The sequence below is a fragment of the Lagenorhynchus albirostris genome, chromosome 8 (genome assembly GCF_949774975.1).
Source record: "Lagenorhynchus albirostris chromosome 8, mLagAlb1.1, whole genome shotgun sequence".
NCBI classification, from domain to species: Eukaryota; Metazoa; Chordata; class Mammalia; order Artiodactyla; family Delphinidae; genus Lagenorhynchus; species Lagenorhynchus albirostris.
In genome coordinates, this window is record NC_083102.1 from 87,707,123 (window position 1) to 87,733,401 (window position 26,279).

Here is a 26,279-nt window from a genome sequence, read left to right on the forward strand (position 1 = left end):
ATATATATATATATCCCACATCTTCTTTATCCATTCCTCCATCAGTGGACATTTAGGTTGCTTCCATGTCCTGGATATTGTAAATAGTGCTGCAATGAACATTGGGGTGCATGTATCTTTTCAAATTATGGTTTTTTCCAAATATATGCCCAGGAGTAGGATTGCTGGATCATATGGTAGCTGTATTTTAATTTTGTAAGGAAGCTCTATATTGTTCTCCATAGTATACTGTTCTCTGTAGTGGCTGTATCAATTTACATTCCCACCAACAGTGCAGGAGGGTTCCCTTTTCTGCACACCCTCTCCAGCATTTATTGTTTGTAAATTTTTTGATGATGACCATTCTAACTGGTGTAAAGTGTTACCTCATTTTAGTTCTGATTTGCATTTCTCTAATAATTAGTGATGTAGAGCAGCTTTTCATGTGCCTCTTGGCAATCTGCATGTCTTCTTTGGAGAGATGTCTATTTAGGTCTTCCACCCATTTTTTGATTGGGTTGTTAGTTGTTTTTTTTTTTTTATATTAAGCTCCATGAGCTGTTTGTATATTTTGGAGATTAATCCCCTGTTGGTCGCTTTGTTTGCAAATACTTTCTCCCATTCTGAGGGTTGTCTTTTCGTCTTGTTTATGGTTTCCTTTGCTGTGCAAAAGATTTTTCGTTTCTTTAGGTCCCATTTGTTTCTTTTTGTTTTTATTTCCATTTCTCTAGGAGGTGGGTCAAAAAGGATCTTGCTGTAATTTATGTCATAGAGTGTTCTGCCTATGTTTTCCTCTAAGAGTTTTATAGTGTCTGGTCTACATTTAGGTCTTTAATCCATTTGGAGTTTATTTTTGTGTATGGTGTTAGTGAGTGTTCCAATTTCATTCTTTTACATGTGGCTGTCCAGTTTTCCCAGCATCACTTATTGAAGAGGCTGTCTTTTCTCCATTGTATATTCTTGCCTCCTTTATCAAACATAAGATGACCATATGTGTGTGGGGTTACCTCTGGGCTTTCTCTCCTGTTCCATGGATCTATATTTCTGTTTTTGTGCTGGTACCATACTGTTTTGATTGCTGTAGCTTTGTAGTATAGTCTGAAGTCAGCGAGCCTGATTCCTCCAGCTCCATATTTCTTTCTCGCAATTGCTTTGGCTATTCAGGGTCTTTTGTGTTTCCATTACAAATTATTAAATATTTTGTTCTAATTCTGTGAAAAATGCTGTTGGTAATTTGATAGGGATTGTACTGAATCTGTAGATTACTTTGGGTAGTATAGTCATTTTCACAATATTGATTCTTCCAATCCAAGAACATGGTATATTTCTCCTTCTGTTTGTGTCATCTTTGATTTCTTTCATCAGTGTTTTATAGTTTTCTGAGTATAATCGTTTTGCCTCCTTAGGTAGGTTTATTCCTCGGTATTTTATGCTTTTTGATGTGATGGTAAATGGGATCGTTTCCTTAATTTCTCTTTCTGCTCTTTCATTATTAGTGTATAGGAATGCAAGAGATTTCTGTGCATTAATTTTGTATCCTGCAAGTTTACCATATTAATTGATGAGCTCTAGTAGTTTTCTGGTAGCATCTTTAGGATTTCCTATGTATAGTATCACATCATCTGCAAACAGTGGCAGTTTTACTTCTTCTTTTCCAATTTGGATTCCTTTTCTTTCTTTTTCTTCTCTGATTGCCATGGTTAGGACTTCCAAAACTATGTTGAATAAAAGTGGAGAGAGTGGACATCCCTGTCTTATTCCTAATCTTAGAGGAAATGGTTTCAGTTTTTCACCATTGAGAATGATGTTTGCTGTGGGTTTGTCATATATGGCTTTTTTTATGTTGAGGTATGTTCCCTCTGTGCCTACTTTCTGGAGTGTTTTTATCATAAATGGGTGTTGAATTACTTTCTAATTTTGATTTTGGATTTAGCGTGCGTTTCTTTTGCTTTTGTAGTTCGACTGATTACTGACAAACTTCCTCACTCTGGGTCCCAGGACCCAAACTTCTCTCCTGAGCAGGTACTAATTCTTCCACTTATCATAATATCCCACTTCTGAACATATTCACTATTTTGTACTCATCTTAGTTAATTCAACTTATACCTACATTATTTTCTTTGGCTGTAGCACTTCAGAAAGCAGCATGAAGTTTTGGGGATTTTTTTTTTTTCCTTCCCAGAATTAGAAAACGCTTCTTCAACACAGGACCTTAGTATTTTCTTTCCTGGTCTTTCAACTTCATTTAACACCTCTGCACCCACCCAAGAAAAAGAAAACTTTCTAGACTCTTTCAACGGATTACACACATGACTCATTAAAATATACATTCCTTATAAAACTGTGACTTCGCTTTAGTTCACAAAATGTGAACTAAATGTCAACACATTTCATGGGATTAATTTCTAAAACACTTTTGGGTCTTGGGATGGGTTTCAAGAAGCTACAGTTAACTATTGATTAGTTGCAAGTTGATTTTTTAACTTGTTAAAAATTTCACTTCTTCTGCCTGTTTCACCGTTGCCTGCCTGTATTTGGCTTCCCAGCTTCAAACCGCCAACCTAAAATGATAGAGTTCTGTGTCCCCTGTGTGCCAGTGAATAACAGTATAGAAGGAAAATACACATTCCCCACCTTCAAGATTAAAACGCAGATGGGGAGAGAAGAAATCATGAGGGATTATAAGAACAGTATAAGGCAGTTTATACAGTAATGACCCTGCTCCAGGTTTTTCCTTTTTTAGAATCTATATTAGTCTGCTAGCTTAACTGACTAGATAAACTGAGTGATTTGTTTTCTTCATTCCTCTGACCAGGCATGGGCTATCAGGGAAGGCAAGCAGCATTTTCTCAGGGGCCTATGAAGTAACTTGAGATTTGTATAAATTTTCAGGAAAGAGAGGGAGTAGTCATGGTCTTGTGTTGCTGAAACTTTTGCGCAAAAGCTTAGGCATCATCGGAGTTCTTTATGGAGAGAGGATTTGACTTCCAGGCAGTGCTTGGAACAGGCCACCGTCAGGGACATTCTCCACCCTCCTCCCCGTTCTCTCTCACTTCAGTCATTGCTGTTATGTAAACTCAGTCATTTTTTCCCTTCCAGCTCAGGTTTCCTCATCTGGGCAGTACCTTTTTCCAATGGGCTGGCCTTCTGTAACCTCTACAGGGAGCTTTGTCACAAACACAGGTCCTGATTCACCTCGTGTACCAGCCAAAGAATTCTTAAACTCTTATGTTTAAGAACTCATTTCTTAAAAAAAAAAAAAAAAGAACTCATTTCTTTTTAAGCAATGTTTTATAATTATCAGACTCTGAGAAAGGAAAATCATACCCCAGGACCCAGAGAGAGGCGATCTGAGAGCAGGCTAGTGAGTGTTTCCTTTGTTTTAAATAGCTAGCTGGTCTCACCATTTCAAAGCGCTGACTTCAGTTCTCAGCACTTCCTTCTTGGAATCTGCCAAATGCACAACATCGTAGGACAGCACGAGCTGGGTCTTTGGTCCTCAGGTCAGGCTCTGATACTGTGCACATTTGATTTTACACCCTCTGCCCCCTCTTCTTATTCAATCAGGACATAGACATAAAATGCCTATTTCATATTTACCGAATTCCCCTTGGGAAGAGAATTGCAAGTGGTAAGCGAGTTAATTTCCCAAGAAATACATCTTAAAGGGTGCAGCTGGACTCCAGGAGATTTGCCACCTGGCCTGCCCGACGGAGCTGTTCAGTGGGCTCTTCATGTGATCGCAAGTGCCTTGTCCACTAAACACTCCTTGAGATTTCTTTTGACCATAAATCAAATTTACACGGAATCCAGGATTTCCATCTGTTTAGTGCTGCTAGAAACTCAGAATTTCTGACTTTCTTACTGCTTAGATGCTTGTTTGCCTGTTGCACTGAGATGAGCCATGTGACCAGTATCTCTGGGAAGTGAATGTTTGGGTCCGGTTATCTTGTCGTCATGACAAGATGAAAACTAATTTTATGTTTGTAAAAATTGGTCAGAGCCACATACTATATGATTCTATTTATATGAAATCTCCAGAATAGGTACACGCATAGGTACAGAAAGTAGATTAGTGGCTGCCTAGGTCTGGGAAGTTTGCGGGGAGGGGAGGAGTCAGAGTGGCCGTATATGGGTTTGGGGTTTGTTTGGGGGGTGATGAAATGTTCCAAAATTCTTTGTGGTGATGGTTGCACAACTCTGTGAATATACTAAAAACCACTGAGTCACACATTTTAAACGGGTGAATGGTATGAAACATGAATTATATGTCAGTAAAACAGGAAATACACAGGCAGCATCGGGGAGGGTGTATACACGAACTTGTTCCAGTGAAGGAGACAGACTACCGGGCATCGCTGAAGGAGTAGTCTGGTCTCCTATCCTATTTACCCCGACAGTATAAACAGTTTCTATTTGGGGCCTTTTTTATAGTCTTATTACAGTTAGTGAGCAACAGTTAAAAACCACAGTGAGGACTTGGTTACAGCTTTCCTTGTTTTCCATCAACAATAAACATGACTAATGTCACCAAGGCTCAACTCAACCACATGTGTGGATTCAGGAAGTTTTGCACTCACACTGGGGGCTACTGGGCCTGACCAGCTGGAGATTTGGCTCCTTGGAGAGGCAGTGGTTGGCTAAACTTGGGCTCTGGAGCCAAGATGTTGGTGAAGGCTGGGAAATTGTCTTCCTCTGACCTGGGGGTGAAAGGTTGCTGTGGAAGGAAACCTGAGGGCAGAGAATTCTCTGGCTTGTTTTGGGCATACAGGCTGGGAAATCATGAGAAAGGTAGATTTTTCTTTTTTTTTAACATTTATTTATTTACTTTGGCTGCGTTGGATCTTAGTTGCTGCGTGCGGGCTTTCTCCAGTTGCGGCGAGCGGGGGCCCCTGCCCGCAGCGGTGCACGGGCCTCTCACTGCAGTGGCCTCTCCTGCTGCAGAGCACGGGCTCTAGGTGCACGGGCCTCAGCAGCTGCGGCAGGCGGGCTCAATAGTTGTGGCTCGGGGGCTCTAGAGCACAGGCTCAGCATTTGGGGCGCATGGGCCCAGCCGCTCCGCGGCATGTGGGATCCTCCCGGACCAGGGCTCGAACCCGCGTCCCTTGCGTTGGCAGGCGGACTCCCAACCACTGTGCCACTAGGGAAGCCCAGAAGAGCAGATTTTGAGCCCAACGTTCCTCTAATTCACTTACAGCCCAGCACCCCTCTTCCACCTCCACCCCCCCTTCACTGACCTCCAAGGGAAACCATACCCGATCAGGGGCACAGGCCGGGGAAACCTATGATGAAGTGACTGCACCAGAGAAAGGATGCAGCAGGAGCAAAGAATATGAGATAATTCTCCCCTGTCATTTAGTAACAAGGGTCTATGATGGTTAACTTTGTGTGTCAACTTTGCTGGGCCACAGTGCCCAGATATTTGGTCCAACATTATTCTGGCTGTTCCTGTGTTTTTGGATGAGATTTACATTAAATCAGTGGACTCTGAATAAAGCAGATTGCCCTCCATGATGTGGGTGGGCCTCATCCAACCAACGGAAGGCCTAAATAGAACAAAAGGCTGACCTTCCTGCAGCAAGAGAGAATTCTGCCAGCAGAGACTGCCTTACCACTTTGTCAGCAGCATCAGCTGTTCCAAGCTTGCTAGCAGAACCCGCGGTTTCAAACCACAACTGTTTCCTGAGTCTCCAGTCCGCTACTGGCCTCCATTGTCAGATTTTGGACTTGCCAAACCTCCACAGTAGATGAGCCAATTCTTTAAAATAAAACTCCTTTGCTGTATATACACATCGTGTTAGTTTCTCTGGAAAACCCTAACTCATACAGGCCCATAATTCTCTCTCTTCAGGAGTGACACTTGGAGCAGAACAGACATACAGCTTTGATCTCACCAAAAGGAGACTTATTAAGACAGCAAACCAGGGACAGGAGCTTCCTAAGTAGGAGCTGAGGTCTCAGTGCAGTGACATAGTGAGCACAGGTGGTGGGAGAGCCACAAGAGCAATGCTCATGGCGCCTCCAACTAGAGAAGAGGTGTTGGGAGAGCATACTTCTAAGCAGTACCCACGGCTGGTGTAGCCTGGAGAAATGTGGTTTCACTGAAATACTAAAGCACGTCCTGCTGCCAAGCTGGAGTCTTCATGTAGAAAGCTTCTTATAGGGAGGGTCAGTTGAGGTTGGCTCTCCAGGCTTGGAAGGGGTCATTTCAAATTTCTGTTCTTTGTGGACAGAGCTCATCAAATACTCATTAGGCATGGGTAGCAGCAGAAATCTCCATGGTCAGCTTCTTGAGCTACCTTCAAACAGTGGAAGCTCCCCTAACAAACAACAAATAGAAACTCTGGGGAGCTCTTATACACCTGGGGCAATGTTTGGCCATCAGCAGGGGCTCACATCCTGAAATAAATGACATCCATTTGGTCCGCTTGCTGCAAACTGTGAACTTCCTTGAAACATACAGACACGTGCCTATTCTGAAACTAGTCACGCTGGTAAAAACATGAAAGGAGAAATGGAGCTTGATATTTAGGAGAAAAGGAGAGCAGCGCCACGTGGGCAGTTACACAAGAGAAGGTATGGAGGAGGAAATGAGGAAGCAGGAGCAAGGCAAAGGTCAAGGTCAGCTGAAATAGGAAAATCAGCCAGAAAGCACATTTCGAGGTCTTTGAAGACATTTCCTTCGAGTCCCACCCTACTGCAAAGCCTAACAATGCTGGTATGGTGAGTGTTCTTGCTTTGGAGCCTCTGAGACACGCGCTGTCCATGCTGCTCCTTTGGTACATGGCATGGTTTTCTGGACCCATAAGCATTTCTGTACAAATGTCCTGATTCTTCAGTTAAATTTAAAGGCAGCCACCCCCGCCCCCATTTTTGGAATAGTATATCCTTAGCGCAAGAAATATGAACCAGACTAGGATTTAAGCACAAAAGAAATTAATACAGGGAAGGTGGTGCTTATAAAATAGTTCGAAGTACTGAAGGAACAGGCATCTGGGCTGGTGCCTTTTGGAATGACTCCCTGAAAACCCAGAGAACAGGCTCCCCCCGGCCCCACCCCCGCTGCAGGAGCTATAACCTCTCTCCCACTTAGGAGGGTGGGGCATCAGGGGGCTGTCCCTGGAGCTACTGAGTTCATGAACACACTGCAGTTGCTGTACTTGAGAAATGTGCAAGTTAGGATTGGGAACGCCCCCTTGCCGCTATGGACATGAAGCTTGACCGAGCAAATTTGACCAGAGAAGGCTGATGGCTTCTGACTGACTTCTGCCCTCTGCAACTCACACAATCAGTGAGTTAGTTGCACAGACTCAGCTACGAGGGAGTCTGCGAGATGTAGCTGTGAGCTTTCCAGACTCTGAAACACAGAGAGGCACCCCAGGAAGAGGTAGCAATGGACAATCCAATTCAATGACAATACCTTTCCCTCGCAAGTAGGGATTATAACTGGGGTGTTATCTTTGCCCTGGCTCATGGGTAATCTTGCACTGGTTCTGTTCAGCCCCAGCCAAGATCAGCCGCAAGGCCTTTCTTCCTCCCCCACCCCCATGCCACTAGAGGTCCAGGGTCCTGACCTCCTTCAGGCTGATGAGCATTCCAGGCTGTTGCAAGGATGGATTGTCCATGTGGAATAAGGAGGACAGGGACCCAACAATTTCTCCTGCCTGTCAGGCAATGGAGGAAGCCTGGTTGCTGTCAAGTGTAAGTCCTCACCAGACACCTGCCAGATGGCAACCACTGTAGCCCCTTGGCACACAGCACAGAGCTCACTCAGAGGCAGGCTGGCACTCACTTCCGGCCCTACCTCTCTCATCACTTCCTTTCTATCTCCCCTCATTCCTCAGCCTGGGGAATACTTCCCTAATCTGGGTGAGGAGCTTTGCTTTCACTCCTCATGTTTTCTGAATCTGCTGCCTATATTAGTCCTCTCCAGTCCATAAGGGCCTAGGCCAATGGTTTTCAAATGTTGCTGCATCCAAATCACTTGGAGGGCTTATTAAGACAGACTGCGGGCTTCCCTGGTGGCGCAGTGGTTGGGGGTCCGCCTGCCGATGCGGGGGACACGGGTTCGTGCCCCGGTCCGGGAAGATCCCACATGCCGCGGAGCTGCTGGGCCCGTGAGCCATGGCCACTGTGCTCCGCAACGGGAGAGGCCACAACAGTGAGAGGCCCGCGTACCGCAAAAAAAAAAAAAAAAAAAAAAGGCAGACTGCTGGGCCTCATCCTCAGAACTGCTGATTCAGGTCTGGTGGGGGCCCAAGAATTTACCTAACAAGCACTCAGGTGATGCCCAGGTGATGCTGATGCTGCTGGGCTGGGGACTGCACTTTGAGAACCACTGGCCCAGGCTTTTGAAACTCCAAAATTCTGTGCTTTCTGCTCTCAGGTCCCGTCCGGTAGGTATAAGCAAAGAATGATTTGTCTGTTCAGATGGAGAGGTGGCACAAGGGGAATAAAAAATCTTGGAGAAAAAAAACCCCAGTGTTTCAGAAACATAAAAAAATCCTACCACTCAGTAACAATAATGGGGACCCCTTTGTTATGCTTTCAACGTTTGGAAGAGTGGTACTTAATTAGTTGAAAAATCTGGCTCTTGGATGGTGCAAAATAATTTTTTCTTTGCCCCTGGAATCTTCTATCTGTCCCCACCAAGTACACCTTGGAGGATAGAAAGGAGCGAGTCCTTCTCTCTTCTCTTCCTCTCGCTCCTGGGCCGTTCAGTCTCTCCGCCACCCCTCTGCCCCCTCAGGGTCTTGCTCCCCGCTCTCTCTGTTCCTGGCTGGCAGTGATGTAGCTCAATCCAGTCTTCTCCCAAGTGGAAGGGCTTAAGCTACTACTTCTGGACACTGTGCTGAGCCATGTACGTACGATACCTCATTTCACCCTCACAGCAGTCGTGCAGGATGGTACTTTATTCTCGTCTCACAGATGAGGATAGGAGTTGGTGGATCCAGGATTTGAGCCCAGCTTTGTTGGGCTCCCGGTCCTGGGCGCTTCCCACATCTTCTTGATCTTGCATCATTTTGCATCCCCCGCCCATAGGACAGAGACCTTCCAAAGGAGACCTGCAGTCACTGCAGGTGCACTGAAGGAACCCCATGGAAGATGCCATTCTCCAAGCCAAAGCTTTTTGGGACACATCATTCACAGTAGGGGCTGTAGGACCATTGTTTCTACCCAGGAGACTCCTTCCCTGGATGTACGTTCATTTCTGGGACATCCTTTTTGAAACTGAACTTGGTGGGAACTTACGGTTTCACTCCAAAAAAAATCCCACAAAATTCCCAGCAAACCCCAAATCATGTAGGTTGTAGGGAGTTAAGTATGTTATTTTTGGCAGAAATAGTTGTAGTCTGGCAGTAAGCTTCTAAAAACATAATAAAAGTGCTTTTTAACATCCTGTTTTTTCCTCCTGTTGTTGATTTTTGAGCATTTCTTCCCAAGCAAGGAGTTATGCAACAAGATTTCAAAGTTGCCAAACTTTTGTTTTATTGGTAGTTTTATTTGGTTCCTTTTCTATGTTTCTCTGCACCTTATCTGCTTTAAACTTTAACCTAGGAATTGAGGTGGCCATAAAGCACGCTGAGAGTGGCCTAGAAGCCACATGGGGCTGGATAACAGTTTCCTGGAGCAAAGTGAAAAGCTCTGAAAAGCTAATTGTGGGCTATGAAGGTTATCCATAGTCCCCTGTCAGTGGGGATCCCTGTGTCTTTTGGGGTTTCAAAAATGTCCATTCCCATTTCCCATGAAAGCCAGTCTGGTGCACGGGTTAGGAGTATCGATGTTAGAAGTAGACAGCTTCATCCACATCCTGGTTCTGCCTCTTCCTAGCTGTGTGATCTTGTGCAAGTTACCTGACTGCTCTATGGCTCAATTTTGTTATAGTTAAATGAGGATGATAAAGCGTCTGCTTCACAGGGTGGTTGTGTGGGTTGAACAAGTTAATGCATATAAAATGCTTACTTAGAGCTGTCTCTGGTGGGTAGTAAATGCTCAGCTAAAGTTGCTCTCCTTATCATGAAATTGCTTTTGCCCTGGGATGTAAATCAGATCACAATATGTGACTACCTCTATGAACATCTTTCTGGCTTCCAGACTGGTGATAGACTCACAAAGTCCTGGTCCTTGCCAACGACGGGTGGTAGCAGCAACTCTTCCCGAACAATTTGCTTCTTATAAACAATATTGCCATCCTTTTCATTAGGCCTCTCTTGCTGCTCCATGTCAGAGATTAAAACCATGGGGGCAAGGGTCATAGATTCAAGCAATCTAGCTTGCCATCAAAAGCCCTGCTGCAAAATGTGGCCTCTCTTATTTCTAGCCTACTCAGGGTAGCCTGGGCACCATGAAACTTAAGTCCTGGCCCTGCCATGAACTAGTCATGTGACACGGGACAACTTACTTCAGTTCTTTGAGTTTTAGCTCTAAGTAGTAAAATTAAAGACCTGGGCCAGAACCCTCAGATTTGGAGCTTCCTAGATCCCAGGGAAACCTACGTGGGCCTGAGAGCAGATGGATGGCTGCACTCAGGTGTAAAGTTTGATCGTTGCCAACAAGCCAAGTCTACTGGTAGCCAAGCCAGCTGAAGTAGTGGGAGCATAAATAAGAGAGGCAGAGACGTCAGTTTTCTAACAGATGGTGTCCAAGGCCCACTGGGAGGCCGCAGAGCTGAGGTTCTGCACAGCCCCAGAGGTGTGCTTCCCCCAACAAACATAAAGCGCATGGGAACCATGTAGCGGCGAAGTGAATGTTGCGAACCCTTGGCCTGCGGTTAAGGGTATTTACCCGGTGCGATATTGTGATTTATAATAAGAAATAGATATCTGGTCTTTGTCCCTGTTCCTGGCATAGTGCTCCAGAAACCCTTGGAATTTCCTAAGTGATGAGAGTGATAAAGGTGCCTTTTGTTAAGTCTAAGAGATGACTTTAGATCCCACCTAAGGATGGGGACTGGCTGCCAGGAGAACCAACAACGTGATTAGAGGGTTGGAACTTTCAGTCCCACCCCCGACCTAAGGGGAGGGGAGAAGCGCTGGAGGTTGGGCTCAGTCACCAGTGGCCAATGATTTAATCAATCATGCTTAAGTAATGAAGCCTCCAGAAAAAGCTAAGAGGATGGGCTTAGGAGAGCTTCCAGGTTGGTGAACAGGTGGAGGAGTCTTGAGGACAGCGGCACGCTCACAGAAGGTATGGAAGCTCTGCATCCTTTCCGCCACCTTGCCCTCTGCAGCTCTTTCATCTGGCGGTTCCTGAGTTACATAATAAACTACTAATCTGGTAAGTAAAATGTTTCTCTGAATTCTGTGAGCCACTGTGGTTAATTAATGGATCCCAAGGAAGGGATTGGTGGAAACTGCAATCTGTAGCCCGTCGGTCAGAAGCACAGGTGACTACCATTCTTGTGATTGGCGTCTGAAGTGGGGTGGGGTGCGAATTTTTGTAGCACTGAGCCCTTAACCTGTGGGATTTGATGCTATCTCCAGATGGATGGTGTCAGAATTGAGTTGAATTGTAGGACACCCAGTTGGTGCCTTAAAATTGCTTGGTGTGGGGAAAAAACCCACATGTTGGAATTGAGAGCAGAAATATACCTGGCATCAGAAAGATGTAGGTTCAAATTCCAGCTGTGCTATTTATTCTTTGGGTGACCTTGAGCAAGTCATTTAACCTCTCCTAGTGTTGGTTTCTCCAAGTGTTATAGTCATTATTAAATAAATAAGTATATTAAACACCTAAGACAGTTTCTGAGAGACTAATCTTTTTAACTATCATTAATTACTGTTATTGTCATCAACATTTTAGCAGCATCAGCTGGTGGGAAGAGGCAGGCAGGGGAGCAAACTTGGCTGGCTAGGCTGGCTCTGGAAAAGGTAGTCAGGTGGGCTCAGTAGATAATGCAAGCTAGCATTTGGTCCAGGCAACCATCAGTACCTTCAGGGAGCAAAGTAAGCAGGGGGAAATGACTGGATGGTGAACCAAAGTCTTGAAGGAGTCATGGCTTTTGAGCAATTGACTTATTCCCAGCAGAGTCCCAGCCCATGGGGGCAGTGGCAGGGTGGATAGGGAGGCATATAGCTGGCAAAGAGCCAGACAGAGTAACCTCAGCTAAGGGGCAGGTCTTCGGTCCTAATGAGGGGAATTGAGGCACCAGGGCAGCATAACGAGCTAGGTCACGTCACTGCAGGGTGGACCTCCAGTAGAGGAAGGAAGGGTGGAAAAGCTGTGATGTGGGAGACCTCATGGGCTCTCAGAGCTCTGCCTGACTAGTCACGGCCACCAGTGGCTTGGGCTCTCAACACACCTCCCAGCAGTGTGATCACCTGGTGGCCAGGGAGGCGAGTGGTTGGTATATGGCAGTCTAAAGGAGATAGGAGTAAGGAGAACAGTCCTCAACAGTGACAAGGGCCTGAGCTTGGAAGAAAAAGACTTTTCTTATTTGCCTAGGATGCACACGTAGTTTTTTTCTTGGAGAAGAGAGCTCCTGGGTCTATCCCAGCTATCTACTCGGTTTTTTAACAACTGCTGAAGCAAAATGAAATGGAAAGGTTGGAGGGTAAGAATAAATAAAATTACTTGGCCTGTAGATTTGATGGAATTTCCCCAAATAGTTTACCAAATATGAAATGTTTTAGGCTCAAACTGGGATTTTTTTGTTTTGTTTCTTTTTAATTTAGAAGCAAGCCTGAATACTTGAGCCCTGTTATAAACCATGTTACCAGAAGTCTGGAAGTTTATACTTCAAGTTTCCTGTCATTTTGTTTCCTACTCACTTGTTTGTAGTCATGCACTACTCATATGAGAGGAAAAAAAAACCTGGGCTAGACAGCAGTTCTTCTAAATCTCTTAGTTTTTTTTAACCTGCTCATAAGATTTTCATTTACTTTAGCGTCTGTTTATGGTATTTACCTCTTGCTCCTCTACAAATCACTACGTGATTTTGGCCTCAGCTTTGTTTGAGCTTACTGAACTTTCTTGTTTATGCTGCCTGTGAGCCAAGTGTCTATATAAGGCCCACTCAACTCCAGTTGTGTGGCGTTGGATTTCATCTACACCTCAACTTTGAAACAAGTTCCCTAAAGGAATTAATTCTATCTCCTTGCTAATGAAATGACTAACAGCAGCAACACCATTTCTTTTTATTTTTTTCTAAGAGGAAATGCTTCAAAGTCTCTGGTTTGAAAAACGGGAAAAGCTGGCTCATATCTGTATAGATTAAAATCTTCTCAGTGCAGATTCTAGACTTGTTATTTTTTTGGTTTTTTTAGCTGAGTTCATGGTCATCATCGAATGATTTGAAAATACTAATTTATCATACTTCTTATAACTATATCTGAAATATCTTCCAACTCCGTCTGGAACAAAAATTTCAACTTAGGTGTAGGATCTGAGGAGATAGTTTGGGGACAGATGGGTAAAGATTATTTTTTTGTGGATTTCATTAAAGGCCGTTTTAAAAATATTGTGCTATTAAGCTGTTTTTTGGAGCGATAATTATGTGGGCCTAATGTTTTACATAAATAATCAGGTTTTATATTTTCATTTAGCAGTGCATAGATTTTTATTACTTATTAATGGCATACAAAGTGTTCTTGGTAGTTATTTTGGTTTCAAGTTAGTTTCCTATCTTTATAATCTTTATGAGATGTAACTGGTCTAAAACCAGCTAGAAAAAAATTCCATTATAGCTCTAATTTTTTGGTTTCACATTTGCAGAATCAGAAGCTTTTATAGAGATCTATTTTATTGGTAAATAATGTCTTGGTCTCACCATTTTCATAGTCCTACCTTTAGACTTTGTCACTGTAAAGAGATCCGTTTTGGTACTGGCAGAAATAACTTTGGTTAGGAAGTAAATATTGGTAGATTTATTCTTAGTTATTGAGTTTTATTTGCAGATGATTAAAAAGTGAATGAGAATTTTTATTTTAAGAAATGGAATAGAGTAAATGTAAATGGGTTTCCTCAAGTCATCATAAAAACATGTTTAAAATAGCATTTCCAGACCAACAATGAGAGTTGTGTCACAAACCGGGGATAATCACTGTTTTTACTCTGTGCTCCTGAGGTCTATTTAAAAAATAGCATGTACACATATTGTGAAAGAGAGAATCCTAAATTTTGCCTTACAGTGTGCGTACTTGCATGTGTATATAGCGGTCAGGAAGTAGTATTTTAGGCACAAAAAAACTGAGAAACTCTTAAGGTGTGGAATTATAGTAAACATGCCAGAGAGGGAAAGGGAGGAAAAAGGTGAACTAAAAAAAAAAAACCCTGATAGTATTATTTCATCCTGTTCAGTGTTGGTAGAATGGTAAAAAGAGGTTTCTATTACATACAACTAAAAAGGACCAATTAAAGTGCGGAGAAGTGGTCTTTGCATAGTCAAATGCTAGGCAGGGAAAAGTAATGTCACCAGAAATTATTCTCGCAAATTTCAGTAGAGGACTGCAGGACAATAAGGCTTTGTTAATCCCATACTGGGTTATTCAAATAGTGTGTAATTCAAAGCAATTGCTGCTCCCCAGGCAGGAATTTACAATCGCTATATTGGAAGGGAGGATAATGTGTCATTCCAAGGGGAAATCAGGTCTGGAAAAGGCCTCTTGGTTGAAGAACCTCATATGTCCCAAAACAGCTCCAAGGCAGGCCAAGTAAAACAAACTGCGAACCACCCTGTGAAGTCAGTCGGCCTCGAACTAAGCTGTATTTCCCTTGCTTCTCTCCTGCCTTTTTGGTGGATGGCAAAATGTCCCCAGAGCAAGGAGCAACAGGGGAGGGGAGGCAGAGAAATTCCAGTCCTGGATAAGCTATTACATAGAAAGTGACTGCTTGCCCCCTGGCAGGGGCATACAAAGTTCATTCAAGAAAACTCTATCATCCATGTATGGGCTGTATGTATATTTAATTATTGATAATAGTGAGTACAGAGCATCCTCCCTTGGCATAAAAACACTGGACAAGAGTCAGACGTGAGTCAACTGCAAGAGGAGGCCTGAATCATATTTTGAACAATTTTGGTCAACAGTCCTTCAGAGAACAAGCCTCCAGTTTTATGGTGTCATTTTTGTGCAATTAAATGTGAACAGCTTAAAATTCCATAACTTATGAAAAGTCAGCTTTGATTCCAATGATCAATCGATCCATGCTTCCAGGGACACCAAGCTATGTTAGTCCCCCAGCATCCTATGGTGAGGCCATTCTGAGCGACCAGTTCTTGTGAACTAGCTACTGAGGCACATAAATAGGCCAGTAAAACCCTTGTGAAGAACCCTCCTTAAAGGGGGTGGGCCATTTGTGACCTGAGAGCTGCCCGTCAGGCACTCAGGAAGCCAATAGGATAAAGACCCATAGATGACACATCTCAGAGGATTTGGATTCAAACGATTTTTCCATGGTCTGGGATTCTGAGCTGCTGTTACATGTTGCAGCATGCACTTGGCATTCAAGTGCTGCTAGGACAGAGGCACTGGTTGCTTGCCAGATACCTGCATGCCTCCCCATCAGTCGCAGCTGCTCTGTAGTGTGTTCTGTCCAACCACTGGGACAGAAGTGAACTGTGTCACTTCCAGGCTATGCACAGGAGAGCACGTGTGTGTTCTCCACTCATTCTGTTCCTCTACTGCCAGCCAGGATGATGGAGGCCCAAGACTGCAAATGTCAGAGCCTCTGTCAACCAGGGCTGTTGAGCAGGATTCCCTTGTGTCTACCTTCCACTCTACCACCAACCTGTATTGGTCCCATAATGAAAGCAAGAATAAATTTTCATTGTGTTGAGCCAGGATTCTGGGCTTAACTGGTTATTGCAGCATAGCCTAAGCGAATACAGCTGCTTTTCTAGATCTTTTTGTAAAAAAGCAAAAATCCATCTGGGGAAGGGATGAATAATCTGAGTGGTGCCATCCTTGAACCAGCCACGGAGGCTCTGCCAGTTTGCCTTTGCATCACGTGCCCCCAAACTTATTCCACTCGGTGGGTTGTCACTGTTCCTGCAGGGCGTGTTGAAGGAGGAAGTGAGGAAGAGCCCTGGCTGGTGGTGGGGGTGGGGTGGGGGGGACAGTTCCCTTCTGATGGTTTCTCTTCTGATTCACCAACCTCCTCTTGGGATTTTAGGCTTGCTAAACATACGGTACAAATCAGTGAAATTATTCATTGTGGTTTTCATTTGAGTGAGCTAGTTTCCGCTCCTAAGAAGGGTCTTAACACAACAGGAAGTTTTTCTTGGATCTAGAAATGGAACTCTGCCTTCTGACATGAGTTTTTTACCAACTTCTGCAATCTCAATTTTCCTACTTCCCTGTCAAGAGGGTGGGGCAAATGGAAGAGACGAGATGAAACCAGAAAATGCTGATCTGTATAGTAGTAGAGTTAGGGCTGGTAGGGTTTGGAGGGGAGAGGGGGAGAGAAGAATGGCAGCCTGACCAAGCCAGACCACCTCCTCCCAACTGACCACTTTATCTCCTACCTCTTCTGCCACTTTGGTCTTGGCAAAGAGGTATGAAGAGAGAAGTGAAGGGTCAAGGAACATTATGATAGTTGGTAGTCACCCCTTGATAGTAACCTTTGACATGTGTGTCCCAGCTGACGTTCCCCGAAACATTGTGCTATGCCTCACCCATTGGATTCCGCTCCATGGGGGCAAGGGAACATGTCTCAATACCCACCATGTAGAGGGCACCCAAGAGTGCCTGGAGGAATACAGGAAGGAATACTTGATTCTCATGACTATCTTTATAACAGGGAGTGAGAAAATCAAATACAATTTCTATTTTATGTATGGAAAAATGGAAACATTAAGAATTTGTTACTTGCTCAGAGTCACACAGGGGTCAGTTAAGAGGTGGAACTAAAATCCAAGTCTCCCAGTTTCTATTTTCTTTCAACTGTTTAACCAGTTAAAAGTCCTTTCCCCACCCCACATAGTGATATAGACCATTTATCATCACTGCCATCGTGTAATGTAAATTATCGCCCCAAGATTCTATGTTATCTATGTCATTTGTATTAGGCAAGTCTATCAGGAAAGACATCAAAATCCTAACATCATTATCACTAGGGGATGGAGTCTTACTATGCTAATTCTTAAGTTCTTACTGATTTGTATTTTCTACTCTTTGCCCAAGAATAATAATATTATTATGTAAGAATAATAGCATTTACCTATGCTATCCAAAAATAATAGAGGAGGTAAAATTGTTTTCTCTATGTAGGGAATTCAGTGGGCTTCTAGCTCAGCACTTTGAATTATTAATCAAGTAGGTTTGGAGTGGAAAACCACAGGAAGGGAATCATGGCAGGAACTGCTAGTTGCCCTCCAGTCTGAACTTTTCTTATAATAGAGTTTCTAGCTGGACACAGTCACCAGTTTCCCATCCTCCCTTGCAACTAGATGTGGCCAAAGTTGGGAGTAGAAGTGATGTACACAGCATTCAGATTGTTGCCCTTCACCTTCTCCCTTTCTGCTGGAGTGTTGATGTGAGGGCTGGAGCTGGAGTAGCTATCTTGGACCATGAAATGGAAGCCATGTATTGAGGGTGGCAGCACAATGAGAGAAATGGGGCCCCTGACACTGCTGAACCGCTACTGTTTGGGCATCTCTGTTAGTTGTTGAACCCGTATCCTAAGTAATACAGATCTAAACATTTAGTAGAACAGTGCTCCGACTTCCTGATCCTGAAAACAAATGTGCTCTTTGGAAAGAACGTACGATTGAGTTTGTCAAGCTTTCTTTTGTTTATGGGCACAAGGACCCGATTCTATCCTGGGGATCAAGAGAGAGTCCTTAATCCAGAACATGTTAGTTACATAATATGGATGATTAAGCAACTGCAGAAACTCATCTGGTATTTTCAGCAGATCATATATACTTGGGTTCCCACTTTCCAGTTCTTTCTGCCTGATACTAACCAATCCATCCCCCCTTTATTCCATACTCACCCCCCACCCTGCTCCAATTCAGAACTTGTGCACATGGTGCCGGGGATTTTGTGTAGGAGGCCTGCTCACATGAGCCTGTTTGCCGTCTAACCTCTCAGGCAACATCGTGAATTCAAGGCCACATCTGCCACTTAGTATACATTCAAATGAATTATTGAAAATTAATCATGTATTAACAAACAGGATAAGTTGAGTAAGGATAAACCATGGAGCAGCAACTTCTTAAAAGAAACTGAGCTTTTTTCGATGGCTCTTAGGAACACAAAACATGCTTACCTTCCAAGCTGAGTTGCTCACTGACCAGATTCCAGCCAGAGACTCTAGTTTGTGACTTTCCTGGGTCATCCTGAGCCCCTTTATTTATCATCTATAGCCAGAATGTCATAATTTAGAGAGGTTGGCAAAGCCTCCCAACCCAAGATAATTAGCAGCTCTGGTCTATTCATGGACATGTGTGACACATCCAGGCTCCTCCAGATTAAAATACCTGAGTGAATGCTGGAAACATTTCACGGTTGTGTTTGAGAATTCCCTCGCAACTTCCAAGGTTGTTCTCTGATACCATGAAGGTAGGTGATATTATTTCATTTCCCCCATTTTCCAAGAAAGGGATCTGAAAAGCCACACAGCAGCATCAGGGATTAAACTTTTCTTTGTCTAAGGCCAAATCCCATTTTGTTTCCAGCCCTCACTGAGCAGAGTTGGTCCAAAGGGTGGAAAAGATATTCGACAGCATTCCAGCCCCATCAGCATCCTCACTGAGTAGCTTTGTTATTTGCTGTAAACAGTTGTAAATTTCCAGAACTGCAGACACACCCCTTTAAAAATGTTAATGACTAAAATGCCTCGTAAAACCAATGTAAATGAACAGTGTATTTAAGTCCCATTGGAATTCTGTCTCTGGAGTCCCTCCACCAGCAAATAATTGAGAGCTGACAGTATGAAATCTGACCCTGTCATTTTGTGAAACTTAATTACGGAGAAGATGATGGTGGATGATATGCTTCAAGCTATTGATACTTTTCAAACCTGTTTTGCTAAGGGAGAAACAGGCTTGTTTAAAAAACAATTTTTCCAGGCCCCCAAGTTCTGTTGAAAGTCTTGCAGAGGATACATATATGGGCAGCTCTGTTGTTAGTGCTTATGCTGTCTAAAAGTTGCAGACACCATAGCTTCTGGTGAAGTGCCCTGCTGGAACAGCAGGCTTTAGAAAACAACAACAAAAATCCTATTGGGATGAAAGAGGCTCATGTGTTTTCAGGTTGTGGCCCTTCTACACTCCAGGCAGCCCACCCCCAGGCCTGTGTCCGCAGCTGATTTAGAATCTTCCACCCACACAAGCCTTGGCATTCACCGGCATCCTACAAGGAGGCTAAGGTGTAAACCTGGAGGAAGCTTTTAAGGACAAGAGAGAGTTGGGAATGGGGGGGAAGAAGGGAGGGAGTTAAAGAAAGGTAAAGCAATTAGACGACCACATGCTTGGCCCAAGTGGATGAGCACATGTGTTGGGGAGGCCCGGCTGACTGAAGGACTGCTGAATGTAGTTTTGATGGCCAAGACGGTGCCTTTGGTTCTGCGGCACAGCTTCCAGTTGGGAGAGTTCATTGCCCAACATGCTGTGACCAGGATGGCCTGCGAGTGAACACCCCTCCCCTTCGTCAAGATTATTTTATATGCTTGCACAGGTAGATGTCAGTGTTCCCAGCTGTAAGGCTTGGGATGCGCAGTGTATCCCCTGGAGGGTAAATAATAACAGCTGCAATCTTCTGCCAGGAAAGAAGTTGCTGCCCCAGCTTGGAGATTCAGCGGATGATGAGGGCAAAAGGCTTTCTCGAATAGAAAATGAGATACCCCATGGGCCAACCTTCGAAAACCGCAAGGTGCCAAGCAAATATGAACCATCATGGTTTTAAAAATGATCAATACGGCAGGGCTGAACAGGTGGGCTTTCTTGAAGGGAATAAGCCTCAGAACTGATGGCTGAGTGCCTGAAGGGAGTTGCAAGATTCTCCCTGCACTTCTAAAGGCTAAATAACTCAAAATTCTCCCTTTGGGAAGTGTTTCTGATGCAGTATTGAGGCCATGGGCTCTCGAGGCTGGCTTGAGTTGGAAATGTGGCTCTGACATTTATCTGGGTGACCTAGAGCGATTTTCTCTTCTGGAAAATGGGGACAATACCCTCTGCCTAACTGGACGGTGGTTGTGAGAGTTTAGGAGTGATGTACATAAAATGCTTTACATTTTAGCATATAATAGGGCTTCAGCAAATGGTCAGCTGGTAGATGTTCAAGAAAAAATCTGATTCAGCACTGAGGCAGGTAGAAGTGGAGGAGAAACAATACTGACATGCCTAATATAAGACACATAGGAAAAATAAGCATGGGGACATTTATTACATACAAGACCAAAGACTCCAGAGGCATTCACGGGGTCAGAAGCACCCAGTGCTTTCTTCAGGTAACTGGGCTCTTGGGGAATCTAGGAGGTAGTGAAGTTAAGCATCAAAGTCCAAGTCTGTCAATGCAGGAAAACTAGATAAGGTCTCCTAGAGATGTGTCAGAGAAAATAAATGTTAGCTGTAGAGACTTAAGCAAAACTGGAGTTAGGTGAGAGTGGATGAAAATTCTGGAACCTACTACCTCTTATCGATTTGTAAATGCTGATTCACATGGGTTCCAGAGTCAGTCATGCCTTCACACTGTACCCTGATAACAGAGAAACTGTCCACAGCCCACTGAGAAACCACACTAAATCCAGAAAGAGGCATTTGAAACCTCTGGCTTACAAAACAAGTTTGAATCCAAATCTTTAAACCTTTAAACTAACTATTTTCTATCATTCAGCATTTTCTGTATTTTCTAGGTTCAACCAGAACACCATTTACCTTGAACATTAAAACAAGACAAATATTTCTTAAGGGTATGTAATTACAGGTACTGTGAAGGATGCAGAGAAATTTACCATGCTTCCAGACTTGAGAATTGGAATGAACTGACTCAGTAACATGGGATCAGAGATGAGAATCACACCTAGACTTCTGTTCTTTATCTTTTAAGCTACTCATTAACGTTCTTCACATTCCCCAACCACCAGATTATGATACCTGAGTCAAGATTGATTACTGTCTTCAAGCATGTTTAGTATCGACTGATCTATTAAATGTAAAAAAAAGATAGCTAGCAGTGAGTGCGCCCCCCGTGTGTGCAGGGCGTCCACATTACAGTTCTGACGATTATCATCCTCGTTTTACAGATGAGGAAATTGAAGCCCAGAGATGAAGGAACTAGTTAGTGCAAGGTCACAGCCTAGTGAGTGTCATGATATGAAATAATGTGTATGTGCAGAGAGGAATCAGTGTCTTTGGATGTCAGGAAAAGAAGATCAATCACACTGGGAAGGTGGATTGAAATGTACATTTTATCCTCTTCAGTTAACAGCTTGGCACCGATAAACTATGCTTTTGTCATTTGAAAATAGTGCACTAGAGGGCACCAAATACGCAAGCTGTGACTTTAAAACTGTTCTGATAATGCAGTTCCCACAGTGCTACAAGATACATAATCAGTAACGGACTCAAGCCAAAAGGCCATCCCAGAAAGAGTACGATGCAGTTTATGACAATTAAGCAGCTGTATTTTTAGCCCCTCAATTAAAAACAAAAACAAAACCCTCATGCTTTATACTGAGCAATTTGTAATTTGTCTCTACTGATTTCTATTCAAAGTGCCTTTCAGCCAGGTTTTCAAATTTCTCTTTGCCCTGCCTGTTGAAGGGCAAAGTGAAGAGTGTGAAGGGAAAGGGAAGAGTAACCTGGAAAGGGTAGGGTAACCTGGATGAAAATAAATTTTAAAAAAATTACACAGAGATATATTTTACCTTTTAAAATTTATTTAGCAAAGTAAAATGTACATATATTTTTTAAAAAGAAAAGAAAAACCCCACACTTATATCCAAGAGCTTAAAATGAAAAGGAACATGACCCCATCCTCAGCCTCAAGAGGCAGTATCTTTTAGAGGTAACTCCAGATTCCGAAATAATGTTCATGTTTCTATTTCTTGATTTATCAAACTGACATTATTTGTTTACCTCTATGGAAACTGAGGAGTTAGCTAACAGAATATTCATCTCTTATAAGTCACACAGTTTACAAAATAACTTTTATTTTCCACTATTATAACTGCAGAACATTTAAAAAATAAACATAAAGAGGAAAATCACCATTTTGATGCATATTCTTATAATTTTTTTTACAAAAATGAGATTACCTTGTACATGTGATTTCATCAAACTATACAAGATGCTCACTTTTCCATGCCATTCAACATTAAAAATGTCATTTCATTTTTGGTTTTTTATTGTAGTATAACTTAAGTTAAAAAAAGTTCTTAAGTATAAGGAACCTCCACCTCTTTAACCGGTGTAAGGATCAGATAATTTCACTCCACAGTGGGAACTGTGGTGTTTGAAGGTATCATCCAGTCTCAAGTTATGCGGCAGTGAGAATAGTTAGGGTCTGAAGGGGCAAGGACTTAAAAGAGTCCTGCTGGGAATGCAGAAATCAATCGAAACAAGTTAACAACTCAGCCCGGAAGAGTAAAGTTCTAATTATTCTTCAACATGTCAAGACTCAGTGAGACTCAGTGGATCATGAATGAGTTGGTCACAAGTTTGGAGTTTCTCCATTTTTTGGTGAAAAATAATAAATCTTTTGTACGTTTAATTCTCTATCATTCCCTTATAAGTTATCACAAGAAGCAGAACTACTAGAGTCATTAGCGCAACTAAAAAAAAAAAACTAGCATCTTTCTCTTGATCTTTTTTTCAAAACTCAACCCCGCCCCACCCCCACCCCCCCACCCCCGCCCGCCCGCGGCCTCCAATCTGCACCTGGTTGCAAATGGTAGGGGGCCAGGGTTCGGAAGCATTATGGCCTGCTGTCAGGCAGCAGCCTAAAATGTACCTGGGAAGAGGCCTGTCTAGCTCTTCATTCATCTCCATTTTCCCTGTGAAATAAAAAAAAAGGTTAATGCTACAGTCATACCAAACCTAGGCTTGTCCACCATCCCTACAGAATACTCATCCAGTACAAAGCTCTGCAATAGGGGCTAGTCACGTTGAACAGGAGCAGAAACTTCCTTAGGAACCAGGAGCTTTAAAGGATGCCTGGGAGCTGGTAAACATACTGAGAAACCATTAGACAAACACCAGCTCTTTCAGGTGGGAGGCCATTCCTATGGGGACGGAGAGAATCCTTGCCTAACACAACCAACATAATATTGAGCAAATAGGTGCTCGAAAAATCCTTTAAATTTTTCCTTGTTTTTACTTAACCTTTATGCTAGATACCGCTCTATGCCAGGTATTGTTCTAAGGGCTCTGTATGCTTTATCTCGTTTGATCCATCTATAAGAGACTCGGCGAAATTAAGTAACCTTTTAAATTTGGACACAGCTGCTAAGCGGTGATAGGGGGCTCAGAATTCAAAAGCAGGTCCTTCCCATAGCAGGGACATTATTGCTCTGGCCTCCCCTAGTAGAGCATCGAGAATAACGAGCAGTCATTTCCGCTCTGCACACAGAACGAGGGACATACCGACAGCTACCAGCATTTCCGAAGATGGCGGTTGCGCCGGGTTCAGTTTGAGCAGTGTGCGCCACGAAGTGGAAGCGGCATTATACGGGTTTTGGAAAGAACGAGGAGAGGATGGCTTTACAGGGTGTTAAGCAGGATAATGAATTCCGGAGAAGCTAAAGCTCAGGCCTGGCGGCCCCAGGAAGCAGCAGGCGGAAGTGGGCTCGGCCGCGGTGGAAGTGCGTTTCTGGGGCTCCTCCGCGACGAGGCGGGCGGGGCGGCTACTCCAGCGGCGCAGCGGCTGCGCGGGACGGCCCTCCCCGCCTCCGGCCCTGCAGTACTGCTGGCCGCCGGCCGCCAGGAAGGCTCTGGGGAGGGGAGAGCGGCTTTCTGGCGCCGACCCCTCCCCCGGCCGCGAGGGCGGTGCCCCTGCGACGCAGGAAGCGGGCCGCTTACGCTCTTGACGGCGCTGGCTAGCCGGCCACCCTGACGAAAACTCCAGGTACCGACTCGTTTGGGCCGACGGCCAGGCCTCGAGCCTAAATCTGCTGCGCAGACACTCACAGCTCGCTCTTCCAGACGGGGAAGCCAATGTTTGGACGGCTTGGTAGAGGTCATGAGGGCAAATACCGCCCCACCAAGAGCGAGCGAGATCTCGATGAAGAGAAAGGGGGTCTTGGGTGTGTCCATAGTTATGATTAAGCCCGTTTATCATGTATACAGTGAAAGGGGCTATTTCCACAAAAGGCCAAAACTGGGTGACAGAACCTCTCCCTCCTCTAGACTGGTCAGACTGAAGAGGGCTAACTTCTTTCTCTTTCCGTTTCCAACTAAAGAAAAATTCCCCACTGTGGCTTCTCACCTCAGCCACTTTGAAGCGAGCTAGTTTCTCCGAAGTCAGTTGAGAGAAGGGGTTCCAGAACAGGGTGCTGGGGTAACAGCAGTTACACGCCTCATTACGTAGCCTTCTCATAATTGTGACCCCTGTCAAAGGATTTCTAACCAGGAGTCCGCAGATAGAATTCAGAGTTGTGTGTGCACTACGTAAAGCACATTTACAGCATGCCGAGAAGGGATCATAGGCTTTATGGGGCTGTCAAAAGGTCACGGCACAAAATCAATCTCTATGTCTTTGGGATCGAGGGAAGTATCTCTGGAGAAAACTCAGGTTAAGGCCATTTAAGCTTACTTTCTGGGAGCTTGAAACAAAAGAATCTTACCATAAATAATTTGGTTCCATGAAACCATCAGAAAAGGAAGGATTCTGAGGATTTTTTTTTTTTGAGGAAAAAAACAATAGCTTTATCTTTGCCAGGGAAACGGGAAAACAGCATGACAGCACCTCAAGAACTGTGACCCTCTTCCCTGGGGAATCAGGGGAAGTCTTATAGGTGGGGCTCTTAGTCCGGGGTAGGTGATAAGGTGAATTGCTATTTTAATCCATACTTTGGAGGTGTTTTGAAGCTGTATTCCTTAAGTACAAAGAACCTGCTTTTTGCACCTGGATTCCCCTCGACTATTTTCCAGTTAATGGTTGGGTTCACAGATTACTAATGTAACTGTTAAAAAAAATTTTTAAAGCCTACCAAAGAGGGTCACTTGGGTAGCAGTATCAGATTGTTTATGTTGAACCCATCATGCAGACAAATAACTTCCTTTTTGATACAAATTTTCTTGAACATTGTTAATCCCATTGTTATTTTAACTCCTCTGGCCAGGTGAACCCACCCCGGACACACACACACCCACCCACACACACCCACACACTCCCCTAATCTTGGAAAGTGGTTATCATGATTCCCTGACTTATACAGTTAAGTATCTTTTTTACATCAAGTTACCTTTAATCATGTAGTTTTCCTGTGCAACAAGAATAGTGAGGAGAGGGGACTATCAAAGCTCAGATGTGATGCAGTTCATCTGTGTGCAGCTCAAAATAGCAGTTTTCTCTCCCTTCTTTCCCTGTAGGATTGCACTGTAAATTCCTAGCTCCCTTAAAAAACCATGGTTGCTCAAATACACTCCTATTTACATCTGTTCATGCTAGATAGCCTATTAATATTTGCATTCCTCAAGTCTTGTTAAAATATTGATCTGGGTTTCATAAAAAACATCCCATAAATGTGGAGCCTGATATTATGGCATTTCTCATAACTATTTTTTTTTCTCATAACTATTTTAAGAGACAAGCTCTTCATTGCAGTTTCAGTATCTCAAAAAAGGAGAACATTTCTTTTGATTATAGTTACCTTTTCAAAATATAGGACTGATTTGATTTTAGCTTGGTAGGTTTGTCAAAAACAGGCACTCTCAACAGGCCCCACAGGTAATTCTGCTACAGGCTGACCCAGAATCCCCATTTTTAAGAACCACTGGCCTTTTAAAGGCAAATACATCATGGTTGCTTGGAATCATTTCTCTGGTTAGTCCCGAGTTATCCTGATTTTATATAATCAGACAGAAAACCTATGGAGGCGTGACAGCCAACAAACTGAGTAATTTATGCAAAAGTGCAAATCTGCTTTGGAATTTCTTGAAGTTCTATCCTATTATAGGGAAGGAACACAGCCAAATAAAATATGCTGGATAGAAATGAGGCCTTTTTATAGAACAACCTGTTTTTACAAATGCTTTATGTTATTTATTCAAGATGTTCAGGCTCAGAGATAATGTATTGCAAGTTTATTAAACCAGATTAAGTTCTCCTCCACCTATATATGATTAAAATTTACAATTCTTTATTACTCTAATAATGCTAAGGGCCTGGGTTGAGGGAAAGCACTGGAGCAAATCA

The 26,279-nt window shown here is 43.5% G+C and overlaps 1 protein-coding gene across 6 annotated transcripts; it reads right to left on the reverse strand.

The window, feature by feature from the left end:
* Positions 1–4,817: 4,817 nt before the first annotated feature.
* Positions 4,818–26,002, reverse strand: LOC132524811 (uncharacterized). 6 transcript variants are annotated; one of them, XR_009542047.1, is made up of 4 exons: positions 23,507–26,002; positions 22,875–22,917; positions 20,553–20,633; positions 20,297–20,458 (listed from the first exon to the last, which is right to left on the reverse strand). XR_009542047.1 is itself a non-coding variant. In XM_060157245.1 (3 exons), exon 1 carries the CDS (start codon positions 24,456–24,458, stop codon positions 23,634–23,636), a length of 825 nt encoding a protein of 274 aa, XP_060013228.1. In that variant the 5' UTR covers positions 24,459–26,002; the 3' UTR covers positions 4,818–5,119; positions 22,875–22,917; positions 23,507–23,633. The 6 variants fall into 6 exon arrangements, 2 of the variants coding, with proteins under 2 accessions (XP_060013228.1, XP_060013226.1); XR_009542046.1 differs by having other exon boundaries at positions 20,553–20,647; XR_009542045.1 differs by having other exon boundaries at positions 20,553–20,660.
* Positions 26,003–26,279: the final 277 nt, after the last annotated feature.